Raw genomic sequence first — 16535 nt, 5'->3', positions numbered from 1 at the left:
CCTTTTATACGAATTCTTTCCCTCATGATTTCACTTTTACCTTCCTCACAAATCCTTCCCCAGGTCCCTTCCAGACTTTTCCCTAAAGAGTTACACAGGCCATGTGCCTTGTCCTCATCTGTCCTCTGCAGCAGAACTTCTTCACTGTGATATAAATACCCTGAGGTAGGAGGACCCATCAGCAGGCGACCTGGAGGGGTTCAAGTGCAGAGCAGGATGAGACTAGCTCTACTGGGCCAAGCTCCTGGTGTGCTCTGGCCTCTTCACTTTTGTGCTCCAACAATGCATTCTTGGTACAATTGTCCTATTGTTTTTGTCTTCTCCTCATAAGGTCTAGTCCATTTCTCGTTCTATAATTTACTAACAACTCATTTTATTCTAATGAAACTTGGTGCTTCTCTTCCTCCTCTGGAGATTTCCTTTTATTGATGCTGCCCTATTACTTACAACAATCTTATAAAGTAGGTGTAGGTGGGAAAGAATATCTTTCTTCCTGTTTGTACTCTTTAGGTGGTTGTGATTGAAGCTTTCAGCAAACCTGGAGAGAAAAATGGATCTATGGTTTAAAAATGGATCTATGGAGGGAGGAAATGGTTCACTAGCACTAGGTCTACTCTTACCAAGCTGGACAGGTATTGAGAAGAAACACGTGGCCCTAGCTGGTTTGGCTCAGTGGATAGAGCGTCAGCCTGCGGACTGAAGGGTCCTGGGTTCAATTCTAGTCAAGGGCATATACCCGGGTTGCAGGTTTGATCCCCAGTAGGGGTGTGCAGGAGGCAGCCGATCAATGACTCTCATCATTGATGTTTCTCTTCCTCTCTGAAATCAATAAAAATATATTTAAAAAAATACATGTGCTTTTTTAAAAAAACATCTTCTACATGTGCTTTTTATTAAAGACTTCTATAGAAACTGAAGAAAGGCCATAAATGGTTCAAATACTACAATAGGATTACTCATAACTTGGAAGGATATTCACACTACACTCTTTTCACCACTGAGAAGCTCTTTGAAACAGGATGGCTGTTGTAACTACAAATAGGAAAAAAACCTTATTCTGAGTAAGGTTACCTCCTACTTCATGTGCGTGCAGATCTTGGACTTAGAGTCCTCACTGGTATGGGTGGGAAAGGGAATGCTTTCACCTTCTAGACATTTAGTCATAAATTTAGGATTCTTGCAATATGGAATGAGATCTTAGTACTGAAGCCCGGATTTCCCAGGGTAGCTAGTAGTTGTAGGATGCCATGGGCTCACTCAGAAATCTCTCTGCACAAGTGTGTTTCAGCGGTAAGCCATGCATTCTGATGAGGTTCCTGAAGGGAAGGCCTGTGGATGCCTTATGACATTGTGAGGAGGTGGGACTGGTAGGAGAGGACTGATATTTTCTGGAGCTTAAATCTTCATGAAAGTGTCTAAAGTTGTCTATCTTCCATGTTCTCATCCTGGACCTTTAGTATATTGACTAAGGGATGGAATATGGTTCTTGCTGGTTTTAGTTGTAACTAAAAGTTCTGAAAGTACTTATGGATCTTTAATCTGTAAATAGAATTGAAGATCTGACATGTGCACAGCTTACTCCAAAACAGAATATAAAATCCTCATCAAAATAGGATGCACTTTTGCTGTAAGTAATCATCTATTCGATGCTTGCGCTTCTGTGTTTCAGAATCAGTCATGTTTGTGCCCGGAATGAAGAGCCCATGAATAGTCAGTCAAAAAGACAAAGTGAGGAATGGGTGTAACTATAAATTAATATGTTTGCAGATAAAAAACACACAGAGCAAATAATAACCAAAACAGTTTATATTATAACTTAAATTAAGATGCTTTCACATAAAAAAATAGCAAGTTATAATACTTTTTCTACCCTCTTAGGAAAAGGACATTAAAAAATGCTGAACATTGACATTAATTTCCACATTTCACATTTGCTATCCATAATTCCACCAAGACCTATTTCACGTGTCCTTTATACAGTGCTTCACATTGTGATTTTTATTCTAGAATTGCATTTATTAGCCTGTGGTTATTGAGCACTTGGAATGTGGCTAGTCCAAGGTGAGATGTGTTTATAAATGTAAAATATACCAGAATTTGGAGAGTTAGTATGAAAAAATAATGTAAAAACTCAACTTTTATATTCACATTTTGAATATATTATATAAATTTCCAAAATTTATTTCATTTAAAAATATTTTTAAATGTGGCTACAATAAAATAAAAATTATACGTGGCTCACATTAATTATACTCCAGTTGGACGGTGCTGGGCTAGAACATCTGAAAACAAGGCGGCTATAGCTTTAACTGACCAATATCATATACTCACTATCTGCTTCTGGAAATGGGAATTGCAAAGTAAAATAACAATCTGGCTGCTTTTGTGCAAGCTTTTAGTTTCTTTCTAATGAACATATATTACCTTTTAAATAGAAAAAGTAAAAATGTTATGTTCTATCTACAATCTTAGAGTTACAAAAAATGGACTGGCACTTAAGACATGTGGCATAAAACAAACCAAGTCTCCCTATTACTTGTATATATATTTTGCACTTATAGCAAGTGACAAAAATGAGGCACATAGAGGTGCGAGTGGAAATCTGGGTGACACAAGATAGTTCACTATCTACTACACGGAAATTATGATTCTTGTTCAAGTTATTGCGGAAACTCTCCTGCTCGGTGACTGGTGATGTGGCTGTGCAAGCCACTGTGCTCACCTCCTCCCTGCGTTTCCATGAGAAAGAGGAGCTGCTTTTCTGGCACTTAACAGTGGCAGAGTGGGTGCAATTTTCTTTTCTTTTCAGCTCTAGCGTATAAGTGAGAACTTTTACTATGAAATTCACTAATTCTAATCACCTGACATAAAGAGACTTGTCCGTAAATTATGTAAAACGTGACTGGTTAAAGATTTTCAGTAAAATATGCTACAATGCTTTTTTTTTCTTATTGGTTAAGAGCAATTTATTTTGAAATGTTGCTTTTGTGTTGTTTTCTGGGAACATCCTGGAACACTTGTTTTCAACAGCCTTCTCTGACGAGGCCCGATCCCAGCCACCACGCATCAGGCCCTTCCGGGAGGTCCTGTGACGTCTGAAGTTCTAGCTAATACTGTGGTGCAGTCACTTCCTCCGCAAAGGCAACGGGCACCACCACCCCCTGCCGCTGCAGCTCTCGGAGAACATCTAATATCGAGTCTAATTCTGTGCGGAACTTGTCCAGCTCACGATTCTTCAACTGTGCGAGTCTTTTCCATTTCTCAATTTCTTTGTTTTGCTCAGTTTCTACTACTTGGTGTGTCTGCTGTATTATCTGTAAAAAAAAAAAAAATCCATCTCAACGTTAGCGTTCACAGTGGGGGTGAAGGACATTTAATAATTCCGAAGAGCTAACGTGGGACAATGCGGACGGACAACAGTGAAGCTGTGGCCTGCACAGGTTTCATTGTGTAACAAATAGGCTTGCAGGGAAGGTGGTAAGAAGAGGGAAATTTAGTATCTAATTCTGCTAGGGAGTTTTACAGTATTGTTTTTTAAGCTGTGAATAAGAGTACCATTTAAAGCATCAGAAATTATTTCTAATACCTTGGTATGAATCCAAACAAATACAATTTAATCAAGGTGCACACCCAGCCCGTGGGAGGCAGGCTGGCCCCAGAGTCCCTGCTATTAACTATCACACTAGATTGCCTTGCTTTTGGGGGTCAATTTTTTCAATGATGAAGTGAGGGTACCCTGTCAAGTACCTTAAGGGAATCATTAGGCACAAGCATTACAAACCATAGAAAGCTAGACATACAAAGACTAGTTAGGGCAACAAAACCAATAATGGTTCTAAATGTTAAACATGCTAAACATCTTCAATATAATTTTTTTTATCTATAATCCTGCCTTGCTATAGAATAACTTCATGATTCTAAAATAAAAGCACTTCAGAAACATTGTGTAAACAGGTGCTTGAGTTAAGGGGAACACAAAATGCTGCATACATGTTCAATTCTAAGCTAACACCATCACCTCACGTAGTTTCAAAATTGTTTCCTTGTGATAAAAATTTGATTTACCTTCCTAGCAATTTTCAAAAACACAATACAGTATTGTTAACTATAGTCACCATGCTGTACATTACAGCCCCAGAACTTATACTGGATGTTTGTGCCTTCTGTCTTTATCAAGTCTCACCCCCCAACCCCCAATTTTATCTATGAGGGTTATTTTTTTAAGATTACACATGAGGTCATATAGTATTTGTCTTTCTCTGACTTGTTTCACTTAGCATAATGCCCTCAAGGTCCATCCACATTGTTGCAAATGGCAGAATTTCATTTTCTATGGCTGAGTATTGCTGCATTGTGTGTATACACCCATATTTTCTTTATCCATCCATCAGTGGACATTTACATTGTTTCCATGTATTGGCTGTCCTAAATAATGCTGCACTGAACATGGGGGTTCACCTATCTCTTTGGTGTAGTGATTTTGTCTCCCTCAGATATATAAAGTGGAACTGCTGGATCACCTAGTAGAACTGTTTTCAGTATTTTAAGGAACCTCCATACTGTTTTCAATATTGGCTGCACCAATTTACATGCTAACCAACAGTGCAGAAGGGCTCCTTTTTCTCCACATCCTTACCAGTACTGGTTATTTATCTTTCTGATGACAACCATTCTAAACGGCTGAGGTGGTATCTCATTGTGGGTTTGACTTGCATTTCCCTAATAATTAGTGAACTTGAGCACTTTTTCATGTATCTTGTTGACCATTTAAATATTTTCTTTGGAAAAATGTCTATCCAGGCCCTTTACTCATTTTTAATCACATTATTATTATTTTTTTTTTTTTGCTATTTAGTTATGTGAGTTCCCTGTATATTTTGGATATTAACTCCTTATAAGATGTGTGGTTTCCAAATACTTTCTCCTACTTCATGTTGCCTTTTTTTATTTTTGTTTGTTGCCTTTTCGTTTTGTTGATTATTTCTTTAGCTGTGCACTTTTTAGCTTAGTGTAGTCCCACTAGTTTACTTATTTTGATGCTTGTATTCTAAGTCTCATATCCAAAAATTATTAAGGTACTTGTCAAGGAGCTCTTTCCCTGTTTTCTTCTAGGAGTTTTATGGTTTCAAGTCTTACTTGAAGTCTTTAATTCATTATGAGTATATAAGACAGGGATCTAGTTTCATTCTTTTGCATGTGGATATTCAATTTACCTAGAATCATGTATCAAAGGGACTATCATTTCTCCACTGAGTATTCTTTACTCCCTTATCAAATACTAGTTAACTGTATATGCATAGATTTATTTCTGGGTTCCTGATTCTATTTCACTGGTCTATGTGCCTCTTTTTATTGCAAGTACCATACTATTTTGAGTACTATAGTACTATAGCTGTGTAATATAGTTTGAAATTAGTAAGTGTGATGCCTCCAGCTTTGTTCTTTGTTAGGATTGTTTGGGCTATTTAGGTTCCTTTGTGATTCCATATGAATTTTAGAACTCTTTTTTCTTTTCTAATTATAGTCATAAGCTACTTAACAAGTGGGGATACATTCTGAGAAGTGTGTTGTGAGGGAATTTTGTCATTGTGCACACATAATAGAGTATACTTATACAAACGTAGGTGGTATAGCCAAGAGCTTGGACTAATCATAATTTCCTCAAGCACAAGTGAGAACACAGAATTCATTTTCCCTGAGCACACAGGGGTTGTGACTGATGCAGGTGAGCCAGGTTGTAAAGGTAAAGTCGCTTCAGCCACAAATACTCGCAGTGACAATCATTGGGTAGTAGGCCTGGGCAGGTTAGCAAGTGCAATGCAGCTCCTTAAAGCCTCACTGGTACCTAATACTTATGAGGAATTTAGCAGTGTATGTTGCAATAAAAGGAATTTATACTCAGTTAAATGTATGTCAGAGTCTCTTTCAGTGTTGATATTCTCAGTGAGAAAAAGAAAGCATTCCCTGCACATTTAAGGCTTTTCTCCTTTGTTAACAGTCAGGTATCTAAGGAAGCTAGGTTTTTGGCTAAAAAATTTCCCATTTTCACTACAGTCATAAAACCTAACACCAGTGTGAATTCGCTGATGCTGAGTGAGGTTATAGCTTTGACTGAAGGAATTCCCACAATCAGGACACTCATATGACTTTTCTCTAGTGCAGTGATGGCGAACCTTTTGAGCTCGGCATGTCAGCATTTTGAAAAACCCTAACTTAACTCTGGTGCCGTGTCACATATAGAAATTTTTTGATCTTTGCAACCATAGTAAAACAAAGACTTATATTTTTGATATTTATTTTATATATTTAAATGCCATTTAACAAAGAAAAATCAACCAAAACAATGAGTTCACGTGTCACCTGACACGCGTGTCATGGTTCACCATCACTGCTCTAGTGTGAACTTTGTGGTGTTTACTGAAATTAGACTTTTCATTGAAGGACTTCCCAAAATCAGTACATTCATATGGCTTTTCACCAGTATGAACTCTGTGGTGTTGGATGAGAGTAGATCTAGGACTGAAGGACTTCCACAATCACTACACTCAGTATATCTTTTCTCCAGTGTGAACTCTGTGGTGGTGAGTAAGGGTAGAGCTTCGACTGAAGGACTTCCCACAATCAGGACACTCATACGGCTTTTCTCCAGTATGAACTCTGTATGTAGAATGAGGGTAAACTTTGGTCTAAAGGACTTTCCGCAATCACTTTACTCAGATGGCTTTTCTCCAGTGTGAACTCTCTGGTGTTTTATGAGAGCAGTGCTTTCACTGAAGAACTTCCCACAATCAGTACACTCATGGGGCTTTTCTCCAGTGTGAATTCTCCTGTGTCGATAGAAGTTAACAACTCATCTTAAAAACTTGCCTATATTTGTTACCCTCATAATTTACTTCTCCAGAGCATATACCCTGACATTGAACAACTTTCTGCAGCTTTTTCATATTCATCCCACTAGTGATAAGTTTTTCCACTGAGAAATTCCTGTGAAATCTCACTGCCACTGTGTGGCTCTCCAGTGTTAAGAGTGGTCTAGTGCTAGAGAAGCCATATGATGCCTGGGAAGACTTTCCCAACCTCCCTACTGATTGAAGGCACCCAAGATAAGTAGAAGTTGCATCTGCTCACAAACGAGGCCCCGTCTGTAGCTTCTTTCCAAGGCTTCTCTCCACTGGCATCCCTCTTTGCTAGTGAGGGTTTGCAATGAAATAGAAATCTCTCGCCCTAGCTGGTTTGGCTCAGTGGATAGAGCATTGGCCCATGGACTAGAAATCTCTCAAACATGCATCACTAAAGAAGCTTTCCTGCTCAAATAATGCTGCTTGTGACTCCGTCAGGTGTAAAATATCTTTTAACATCGAGACACACCACTTACACACAAGGCTTCTGGGTTGCTGGAGCTATCTTAGAAGACCTGACCTATGACTCTCCTTATACATATGCACTCTCTCAGAAAAGGCCTCTGCATGATCTGTTTTATGCCAACAACCTACAGCTGCTACAAGTGCAAAGAGATCCAGCATCACATTGCAGTATAGAAATTTCTGAGCCTCATCAGGGAGCCCCCACTCTTCCTCAGAGAAGGCAATGGCCACATCCTCAAAGTTCCTATCTGTTCTGGACCCTGAGACCTGGGCTGCAGGTCCTGAGAGGTGCCCACACCTGAAGCTGGAGGGTTAAATTGGGTGAAGCTGAGTTGAACTCTGTAAGCAGAAAGGAGTCTGGGAGGCACGGAAGCCCCAATCCCGCAGGTTGCAGCTCAACAAGCCTCAGACACACAGTGGGGACTCTGCCTCCTACTCATGATCCTCTGCCCATTTTTAATCTGATTTTTTTGGGGGGCGGTGTTAAGTTGTATGAGTTCCTTATATAGTTTGGAGATTAACCCTTTCTTGGATTATCATTGGTGAATGACTTCTTCCATTCAGTAAATTGTGTTTCCATTTTGTTGGTTTTCTTTGCTGTGCAAAAGCTTTTTAGTTTGATGTATTCCCATTGCTTATTTTTTTCTTTTGTCTAAGGCAGTGGTTCTCAACCTTCTGGCCCTTTAAATACAGTTCCTCATGTTGTGACTCAACCATAAAATTATTTTCGTTGCTACTTCATAACTGTAATGTTGCTACTGTTATGAATCGTAATGTAAATACCTGATATGCAGGATGGTCTTAGGCGACCCTGTGAAAGGGTCGTTCGACCGCCAAAGGGGTTGTGACCCACAGGTTGAGAACTGCTGGTCTAAGGGAATATTCAAAAATATTACTAAGGGTGATGTCAGAGAATTTACTATCTGCTTTCTTCTATGATTTGGGATCTTGCTTAAGTCTTTAATTCATTTGGGATTTCTTTTTGTATACAATGTAAGAAAGTGACACAATTTAATTCTTTTGCATTTACCTGTCCAGTTTTCACAATACCACTGGTTGAAGAGACTGTCTTTACCCCATTGTATATTATGCCCCCTTTGTCAGAGAATAATTGATCATATAGGCATGGGTTTATTTATGGGCTCTCTATTCTATTCCATTGACCTATGTGTCTATTTTTATGCCAGTACCATGCTCTTTTTATTACTATAGCCTAGTAGCATGTTTGATAGCAGGTAGGGTGACATTTCCAACTTTGTTCTACTTTCTCAGAAGTGATTTGGCTATTCGAGGCCTTTTGTGGTTCCATGTAATTTTTAGGATTATTTGTTCTAGCTCTGTGAAAAATGCCATTTATATTTTGATGGGGATTGCATTGAATCTGTAGATTGCTTTGAGTAGCATGGACATTTTAATGGTCAGTTCTCCCTATCCATGAGCATGGTATATGCTTCCATTTATTTGTATCTTCTTTAGTTTCCTTTTCAATGCCTTTAGTTTTCCAAGTACAGGTCTTTGACCTCCTTGGTTAAATTTACTCCTATGTATTTTATTGTTTCTGATGCAAAAGTAAATGGGATTGTTTTCCTTAATTTCTCTTGCTGAAAGTTCATTATTGGCATCTAAAAATTAATTTCTAAATATTAATTCTGTATCCTGCTACTTTAACAAATTCAATTATTAGTCTTAATAACTTGTTGGTGAAATCTTAAGAGTTCTATATAGTATCATATCATCTGCAAATAGTGACAGTTTTACTTCTTCCTTTCCAACTCGAATGCCTTTTATTTTTGGTCTGATTGCTGTGGCTAGGACTTCCAATACTATCTATCTATATCTATATCTAATCTATAGCTATATTTAAAAGCCTAAACGACCGTTACAACCGGTTGACCAAACAACCAGTCAACCAGTCACTATGATGTGCACTGACCACTAGGGGGCAGATGCTCAACACAGGTGCTGCCCCCTGGTGGTCAGTGCGCTCCCACAGTCAGCCAACCTCCCGCGGTCCCTCCACCCCAGCTGGCCAGTGCACTCCCACAGCCAAACTCCCTCGGCCGGCCAACCTCAGGTGGTCAGCCAACCTCCCGTGGTCCCTCCACCCAGCCCCGACGGCTGGACAAGCCAAGGGACCCCACCCATGCACTGGGCCTCCAGTGTTGAATAAAAGTGGTGAAAGTGGACAACCCTGCTTTGTTCCTGATCTTCAAAAAAAAAAATAATTTTTTTTTAGCTTTTCACCATTGAGAATGTTAGCTGTGGGCTTCTCATGCAAGGCCTTTATTAGGTTGAGGTATGTTCAGGCTGGGCGCATGAGTTGGGAAGGGTGTCGTCTCTAGGAGTCACCAGGATGGGGTGAATGGTGTCAGCTACAATTTGGCCCCAGCCTGCATCTCCCAGCTGGGTGGGAAAAGGGCTCAACATAAGAACACTGTTGCCTGCCAGTGCTTCGGTCCCTGGAGAGAGCTTCCCTTCAGCCCTTGCTCTGAAGCTAGTCAACTCAGTTCCTCCCTCATAATTCCCTGGTGCTTTTTTGAGCTGTTCCGCCTGTACTCAGGTCCAAAGGAACTGAGTCTGTGAGCAAGTGAGTTTGTGCACAGCTCCTCAAGAGGATCACCTGGTTCTCCAGCAGCACTCCATCTCACTCAGTGCAATTCCTGTTGGTTTTTACAGCAAGATTTTATGGAGCCTCCTCTTACAGTGGCGTCCTAGGATGGGGAGTCTGATCTAGGGCTGGCACCTCTTGTACCACAGCTGAGATCTCTCTCCTGATTCTTAAAGAATCACCACACTGTAGGTGTGGGACCGGCCCATTCTGTGTCTCCACCCCTATAGTCTTGTGTGGCTTCTTTATTATATCATTAGTTATATGACTTTTGTTCAGCTAGTCTTTATGTGATTCTCAGTTGTGAAAGGAGGCAAGCATAGTGGTTACCTACTCTGCTTCTTGACATCAGATTTTAAAATATACTATTTAACAAAGTTCAGATATACAATACTAGAGGCCCAATGCACAAAATTCCCGTGAGGGTAGGCCTTCACAGCTTTGGCAGCTGCCTTGATCCCTCGAAGCCGAGGCGGTTGCAGCCCCGGCTTCATCCAGACCTTCGTTCCACTGCCTAGTCTAATTAGCATGTTAGCTTTTTATTATATAGAACTAGAGGCCCGGTGCACAAAAATTTGTGCACTCGGGTGGGTCCTTCAGCCCGGCCCGTGCCCTCTCGCAGTCTGGGGCCCATTGGGGACCCCTTCCCCTGGATGCTGGCACCAGTTTTCCTCCAGCGCCTGGAACCCAGGCTTTTGCTCTTCGCCGGGAGGGGCCGGCACAGCGGGCGAGGGGCTTAGCTCGCCACATGTGGACCCCGGGGCTCACCATGCCGGCCTTCGCTCCGTCGCTTGGTGCCTATGAATGCAAATTAACCGCCATCTTTGTTGGCGGTTAACCGACATCTTTCTTGGCAGTTAATTTGCATATCACCCTGATTAGCCAATGGGAAGCGTAGCGAAGGTACGGTCAATAACCCTTTTTATCTTTTATTAGATAGGATAGTATTATAAATTATAGTCAACATGCTGTACATTACATATCCATGACTTGTTTATTTTAACTGGAAGTTGGCACATCTGACCCCCTAATCATTTTACCCATCCTCACCTCCCACCTGTGGGGACCGTATTGTATTGGGGTACATTCCCCCTATACCCCATTTTTTGAGAGTTTTACCATGAAAATAACTAGAATTTTGTCAAATTTTCTGCATCTATTAAAATAATCATGCAATTTTTCCACTGAGCCAAACCGGTTTCAGCAATAATCATGCAATTTTTATCTTTCATTTTACTATTGTGACACATCACATCAATGATTTGTGGGTGGTGAACCATTATTGCATCTCTTGAATAATCATATGTGATCCTTTCAATGTAGTGTTGAATTTGGTTTCCTAATATTTGGTTGAGGCTTTTTACATCTATGTTCAATGGGAGATATTGTTCTGCATTTTCTTTTCTCCACAGTATCCTTGCCTGGTTTTGGTATTGGGTATGCTGCTCTTGTAAAGTGAGTTTGAGAGAGTTCCCTCCTCTTATACTATTTGCGAAAGTTTGGGACTAGTATTCATTCTTCTTTAAATGATTTGTAGAATTGGCTAGTGAAGCCATTGGAATTTTAAGAGATTTTTGTTCATTGATTTAATCTCTGTTCTAGTGATTGGTCTGTTCAAATTTTGAATTTCTTTATGATTCTGTCTTGGTAGTTTGAATGTTTCTAGGAATTTGTCCATTTCTTCTAGGTTGTTCAATTTATTGGCCTATAATTGATTGTTCATAGTAGTGTCTTATGATCCTTTCTACTTGGTATCAGTTGTAACATCTCCTCTTTCATCTCTGATTTCACGTATTTTAGTCCTCCTCTTTTCTTGGTAAGTCTAGCTAAAGGTTTGCCTTTATCTTTTTAAAAACCCAACATTGTTTTATTGACCTTTTCTACTGTCTTTTAGTCTCTATCTCATTTATTTCCACTCTGATCTTTATTTCCTTCCTCCAGTTAACTTTGTGCTTCATTTGTTCTTCTCTTTCTACTTCTTTTGGGGTGTAAAGTTAGGTTGTTTGTTTGAGATCTTGTTTCTTGATGTAGGCATTTATTGCTACAGTTGTCTCTTAAACCTGATTTTGCTGCATCTCATAAGGTTTGGTATATTGTTTTCATTTCCAGTTGTCTCAATATATATTTTAATTTTTTTATTTTTTCTTTGATGCATAATATGTTTAGGAGCACATGGTCTAATTCACACATTTGTGCATTTTCCCATTTTCTTCTTGTAAATGATTTCTAGTTTCATATAATTGTGGTCAGGGAAGATGGTTAACATCATTTCAGTCTTTTTAAGTTTATTAAGACTTGTTTTGTGGCTGACTACAAGATCTGTCCTGGAGAGAGTTCCATGTGTGCTTTAAAATAATGGGTATTCAATTGCTTTTGTGTGGAATGTCCTGTATATGTGAAGTCCATGTAGTCTAATGTATTTTTTAAGGCCAACGTTTCCTTCATGATTTTCTGTCTGGATAATCCATTCCTGAAAGTGAGATATTAAAGTTCTCTACCATGATTGTATTTCTAAGTATTTCTCCCTTTAGGTTTGTTCATACTTGCTTTATATATTTAGGTGTTCCTGTGTAGATTTTATATCGTCTTATTGTTAAATGTTACATCTTCTTATTGTATTGACCACTTTTAATTATGTAATGACCTTCTTTGTCTTTTTTAGTCTTTACCATGTAGTCTTATTTGGTTTGATGTAAGTGGAGTTACCAAAGCTTTCTTTTGGTATCCATTCGCAGGGAATTATCTTTTTCCATCCCTTCACTTTCAGACTGTCTGTATCCTTACAACTTAAGTGAGTCTCCAGTAGGCATATAGATGAGTCTGTAAAAATAAAAATCCGGGGGGGGGGGAAGGTTCAGGAACGGGCTGGAAGAGGTTTATGGGAGGAAAAGGAGGCCCTATCTAATACTTTTAACAATAAAGATGTTTTAAAAAATCTATTCAGCTACTCTGTCATCTTGGTGGGAGAATTTAGTCCTTTTACATATAATTATAAGTATATACCTATTGCCATTAAAAATACTTAGTAGGTGTTTTACAGGTCTTCTGTTCCTTTTTTCTTCTCTTGTGCTCCTCCTGTGTGGTTTTATAATTTCTTAGCGGTATGCTTAGGGTATGCTTAGAGTCCTTTGTATCTTTTGTGTATCTACTATAAGCTTATCTTTGTGATGCCATGAGGATTATTTACATAAGACACCTTAAGTTTTAACACATTCTAAAGCCCTACATTTTTCTTCCCTACTGTTTTGTTTTTGATGTCACAATTTCTATCTTTTTATCCTGAAGAAATTATATTTTGACTACTTTTGCCTTTTAACCTTCATATTATCTTTGTGATTAATCCACCACCTTTACAATGTTAGATTATTCTGTATATTAATATATATTTGCCTTTACCAGTGAGATTTCATCTTTTATATGTGGTCCTATTACCAATTAGCACCCCCTTGTTTCAACTTAAAGATGTCCCTTTATCATTTCTTGTAAGGCTGGTGTAGAGACGATTAACTCCTTTAGTTTTTGTTTGTCTGGAAAACTCATTTCTCCTTTAACTGTGAATGACAGCTTTGTTGGGTATTCTGGTAGTAAGTTTTTCTTTCTTCAGTATCTTTTTTAAATTAAAATGTGAAATTATGGTTGACATATAATGTATTTCAGGGGTACAACATAGTGCTTCAACATTTATATACCTTATGGAGTGATCATCACAATATATATAGTAACCATCTGTCACCATATATTATTACAATATTAGCTATATTTAAGTTGTACATTACATTCCTGTGACTTAATTTATGACTGAGTTTGTCATAATTCCTTTATGTTATATTTTAAGCCAATCCCTTTTGGACTGCGAAGTTTTTGCTGATGTCTTATGAGGTTTCCTCGTTGTCTTTAGCTTTTGATAACTTAATTACAATATATCTTGGTGTGGGTTTCTTTGGGTGTTTCTTATTTGGAACTCCCAGCACCCTGGATCTGGATGTTATTTCCTTCCCCAGGTTATTAAAGTTTTCAGTCATTATTCTTCAAATAAGTTTTCTGCCCCTTTTCCTCCTCTCTTGGGACCCCTGTACCAATGCAAATGTTGGTCTGTTTGATGGTGTTCCATAAGTGCCTTAAGCTACCTTCACTTCTTTCTTCTGTCTTCTTCATTCTTCATTTTTGCTGCTCTGATTGATTTTCACTGTCCCATCTTTATTTTTTTTTTAAGCTTTTGAATACATTTCTGTTGATTTCAGAGAGGAAGGGAGAGGGATAGAGAGATAGAAACATCAATGATAAAAGAGAATCACTGATTGGCTGCCTCCTGCATTGGGGATTGTGCCCATAACCTGGGCATGTACCTGGACCATGAATCAAACCATTACCTCCTGGTTCATAGGTTGATACTCAACTATTGACCCACACCAGCTGGGCTACTGTCCTATCTTTGAGTTCACTCATCTTTTCTTCTCCTCCATGAACACCTCGATTGTATTTTTCAGTGTAGTAATTGTAGTCTTCAGTTCTGTGACTTTTATTTGGTACTTCCTTATAATTTTACTTTGTTCATTCGCTTCTCCAAAGCTTGGTGAGTACCTTTATGACTATTATTTGAACTCTTTAACAGATAAATCACTTCTCTCTGTTTCCTGAAGATCTTTTCCAAAGGCTTTATTTTGTTCTTTCTTTTGGAATATATTTCACTATTTTTTTCATTTTTTCCTGACTCTCTGTGTTAGTTTCTATACATTGGATAAAAGAGCCACCTGCCACAGTCTTGAAGGAGGGTGTCATCATGTAGATGAAGCTGTCATTCAACTCTGTCCTAGTTCTTGGTTTTCTTTTAAATTGTTGTAATTGTCTGAACAACCTATTTTATTTTTAGTGGTTTCCATTAGTTGGGAGAGTGTCGAGACCTGTCAGTGTCTCAAAGGGGAGTATCTCAGTTCCTAGATTCAGGTAGACTGGAAGCCAGACCCTTAGGCAGCAGTTATTAAAGTATGAAAATATATACTGTCCAGTGGGCCACCAAGGCAATATATATTTGAGTGCAGTCACAAAAATTGAGGTGCCAAATGAGGGTACAAGCTCCTTTCTGGAAGATATTGGCAAGTTGTAGCAAGGTGAGAGGAAGAGTGTAAAGATAGCTCTCACCACCCTTGACCCTGGAGAGTATTTCAGTAGGCTCCTAGATGTGTGTTGTATTAGATGCCTGCCCCTCAGGCCAATGCTTAAAGATAAGCCAAGCTCTTTCACAGAAAGCCTGGGTGCTGCCTCTGCATTGAGCCCTGGGGTGGGTGTATGCACTCGGCCTTTAGGGCTGTTTCCTGGTTTGCTAGAGCCTCCTGGGTCTCGGGGACACAAGCCCTATTACCTTACAAAGCTAAGGTCTGGAGGTTCATCTCTGAGGGTTTCAAGCTCTTTACTCCTCAGGGAAAAGATCCAGTTTTTGAGCTCCATCTGGATTGTAGGTCGCTTGCTGGAGGTGGAGGTTTTTAGTGAGATTTGGTCTCAGATTGCTTTGATGTGTAGGAGTTGTTCAGCTAGTTGCTTTTTTGTTTTGTTTCTCTGCCACCCCTCCTACCCCCAGAGGAAATTGTTCTATTCGTAGCTAAAGATTTAGTGTGTCCATGGCAGGAGGTGAACTTTGCAGTCACAATCTGATTGCCAGTGGTTGAACCCCATAGATTCTGCCCTGAAATCTCCAACAAGTGAGACTAAGTGGGCCTCCTGGGAAGCAACCCACAGTGGTGGGCAAGCTGGATGTTCACCTTGGGCCCTTTTTCCCACTGGAGAAAATGTAGGCCGCAGGGTACCCTTTGGTGCAGCGCTATGCCGGCCTGTGGGAGGCGATGCTGTCAGAGTGTGGCTGCTCCTCTTACCCTTTTAATGCAGTGCTTCTTGGTCTCTGTGGGACAAAAGAGTACTTCAGACTCACCTGTGTTTTGATATTTTTCACAATTGCCTTGTTTATGAATTGTTGGTTGCTAATTGGTCTTTTTGTGAGGGAAACTCAAGTCAGAACAACCAATGTTGCCATTTAGATAACATCTTAATTTAGCATTTTACTATGAAACTGAAATCCATCACCTTCTCTATGAATCAAAGATATTTTAAAAATCCTACTGCATTTTATTGCTTTAGCAAATAAAACAGTCAAAATTAGAAAACATATTGCAATAATTGTCCCAAAAGGTGTCTACACACCTTAACAGCTAATAGCTCAATTTTGAAAGTGAAATGTATTTTAATAAACACTACCTTTATAATTATTCAAACTGTGTGTACACAATTTTGTGACACCATACTAGTATATGTAATTTTTCAATAAATACATATGTAACATTAATTAATCACATTTATAGCACTACAAAATAATTGTCATTAGGCTATATGTAATATAGTATATATAACAAGAAAGCAAATTTTCTACATATTTATCAACAACTTACAACCATTTTCTAAATAGGCATTAAAAAGTGACACACAAGGGTGGGTTCCGGATAAATAGTGATGCACTATGATACTTTAACTCTATTGTGGATGATTATTTCTCGGTATGCAATGTGTTTTTAAGA

General features: G+C 39.0%; 1 protein-coding gene across 5 annotated transcripts in view; it reads right to left on the bottom strand.

Annotated features, from left to right (window-relative positions):
* Positions 1 to 1788: 1788 nt before the first annotated feature.
* The window catches only part of CEP162 (centrosomal protein 162), an 81518-nt gene continuing 66771 nt past the window's right edge, over positions 1789 to 16535 (bottom strand). For 4 of the 5 annotated variants that reach the window (XM_070418151.1, XM_070418154.1, XM_070418153.1 and 1 more), the window contains one exon: positions 1789 to 3314. In XM_070418151.1, coding sequence (XP_070274252.1) covers positions 3108 to 3314 — 207 coding nt within the window. In that variant the 3' untranslated portion in view covers positions 1789 to 3107. Of the gene's footprint in view, positions 3315 to 15839; positions 15866 to 16535 lie in introns of all 5 variants that reach the window. The other variant, XM_070418155.1, reaches the window with a different exon arrangement.

Source organism: Myotis yumanensis, unplaced genomic scaffold, assembly GCF_028538775.1.
Source record: "Myotis yumanensis isolate MYYU_CA2020_CCGP unplaced genomic scaffold, mMyoYum1.0.hap1 SCAF_6, whole genome shotgun sequence".
NCBI lineage: Eukaryota > Metazoa > Chordata > Mammalia > Chiroptera > Vespertilionidae > Myotis > Myotis yumanensis.
The sequence above is the reverse complement of the archived record's forward strand: the minus strand, read 5'-3'. Positions and strand labels throughout refer to the sequence as shown.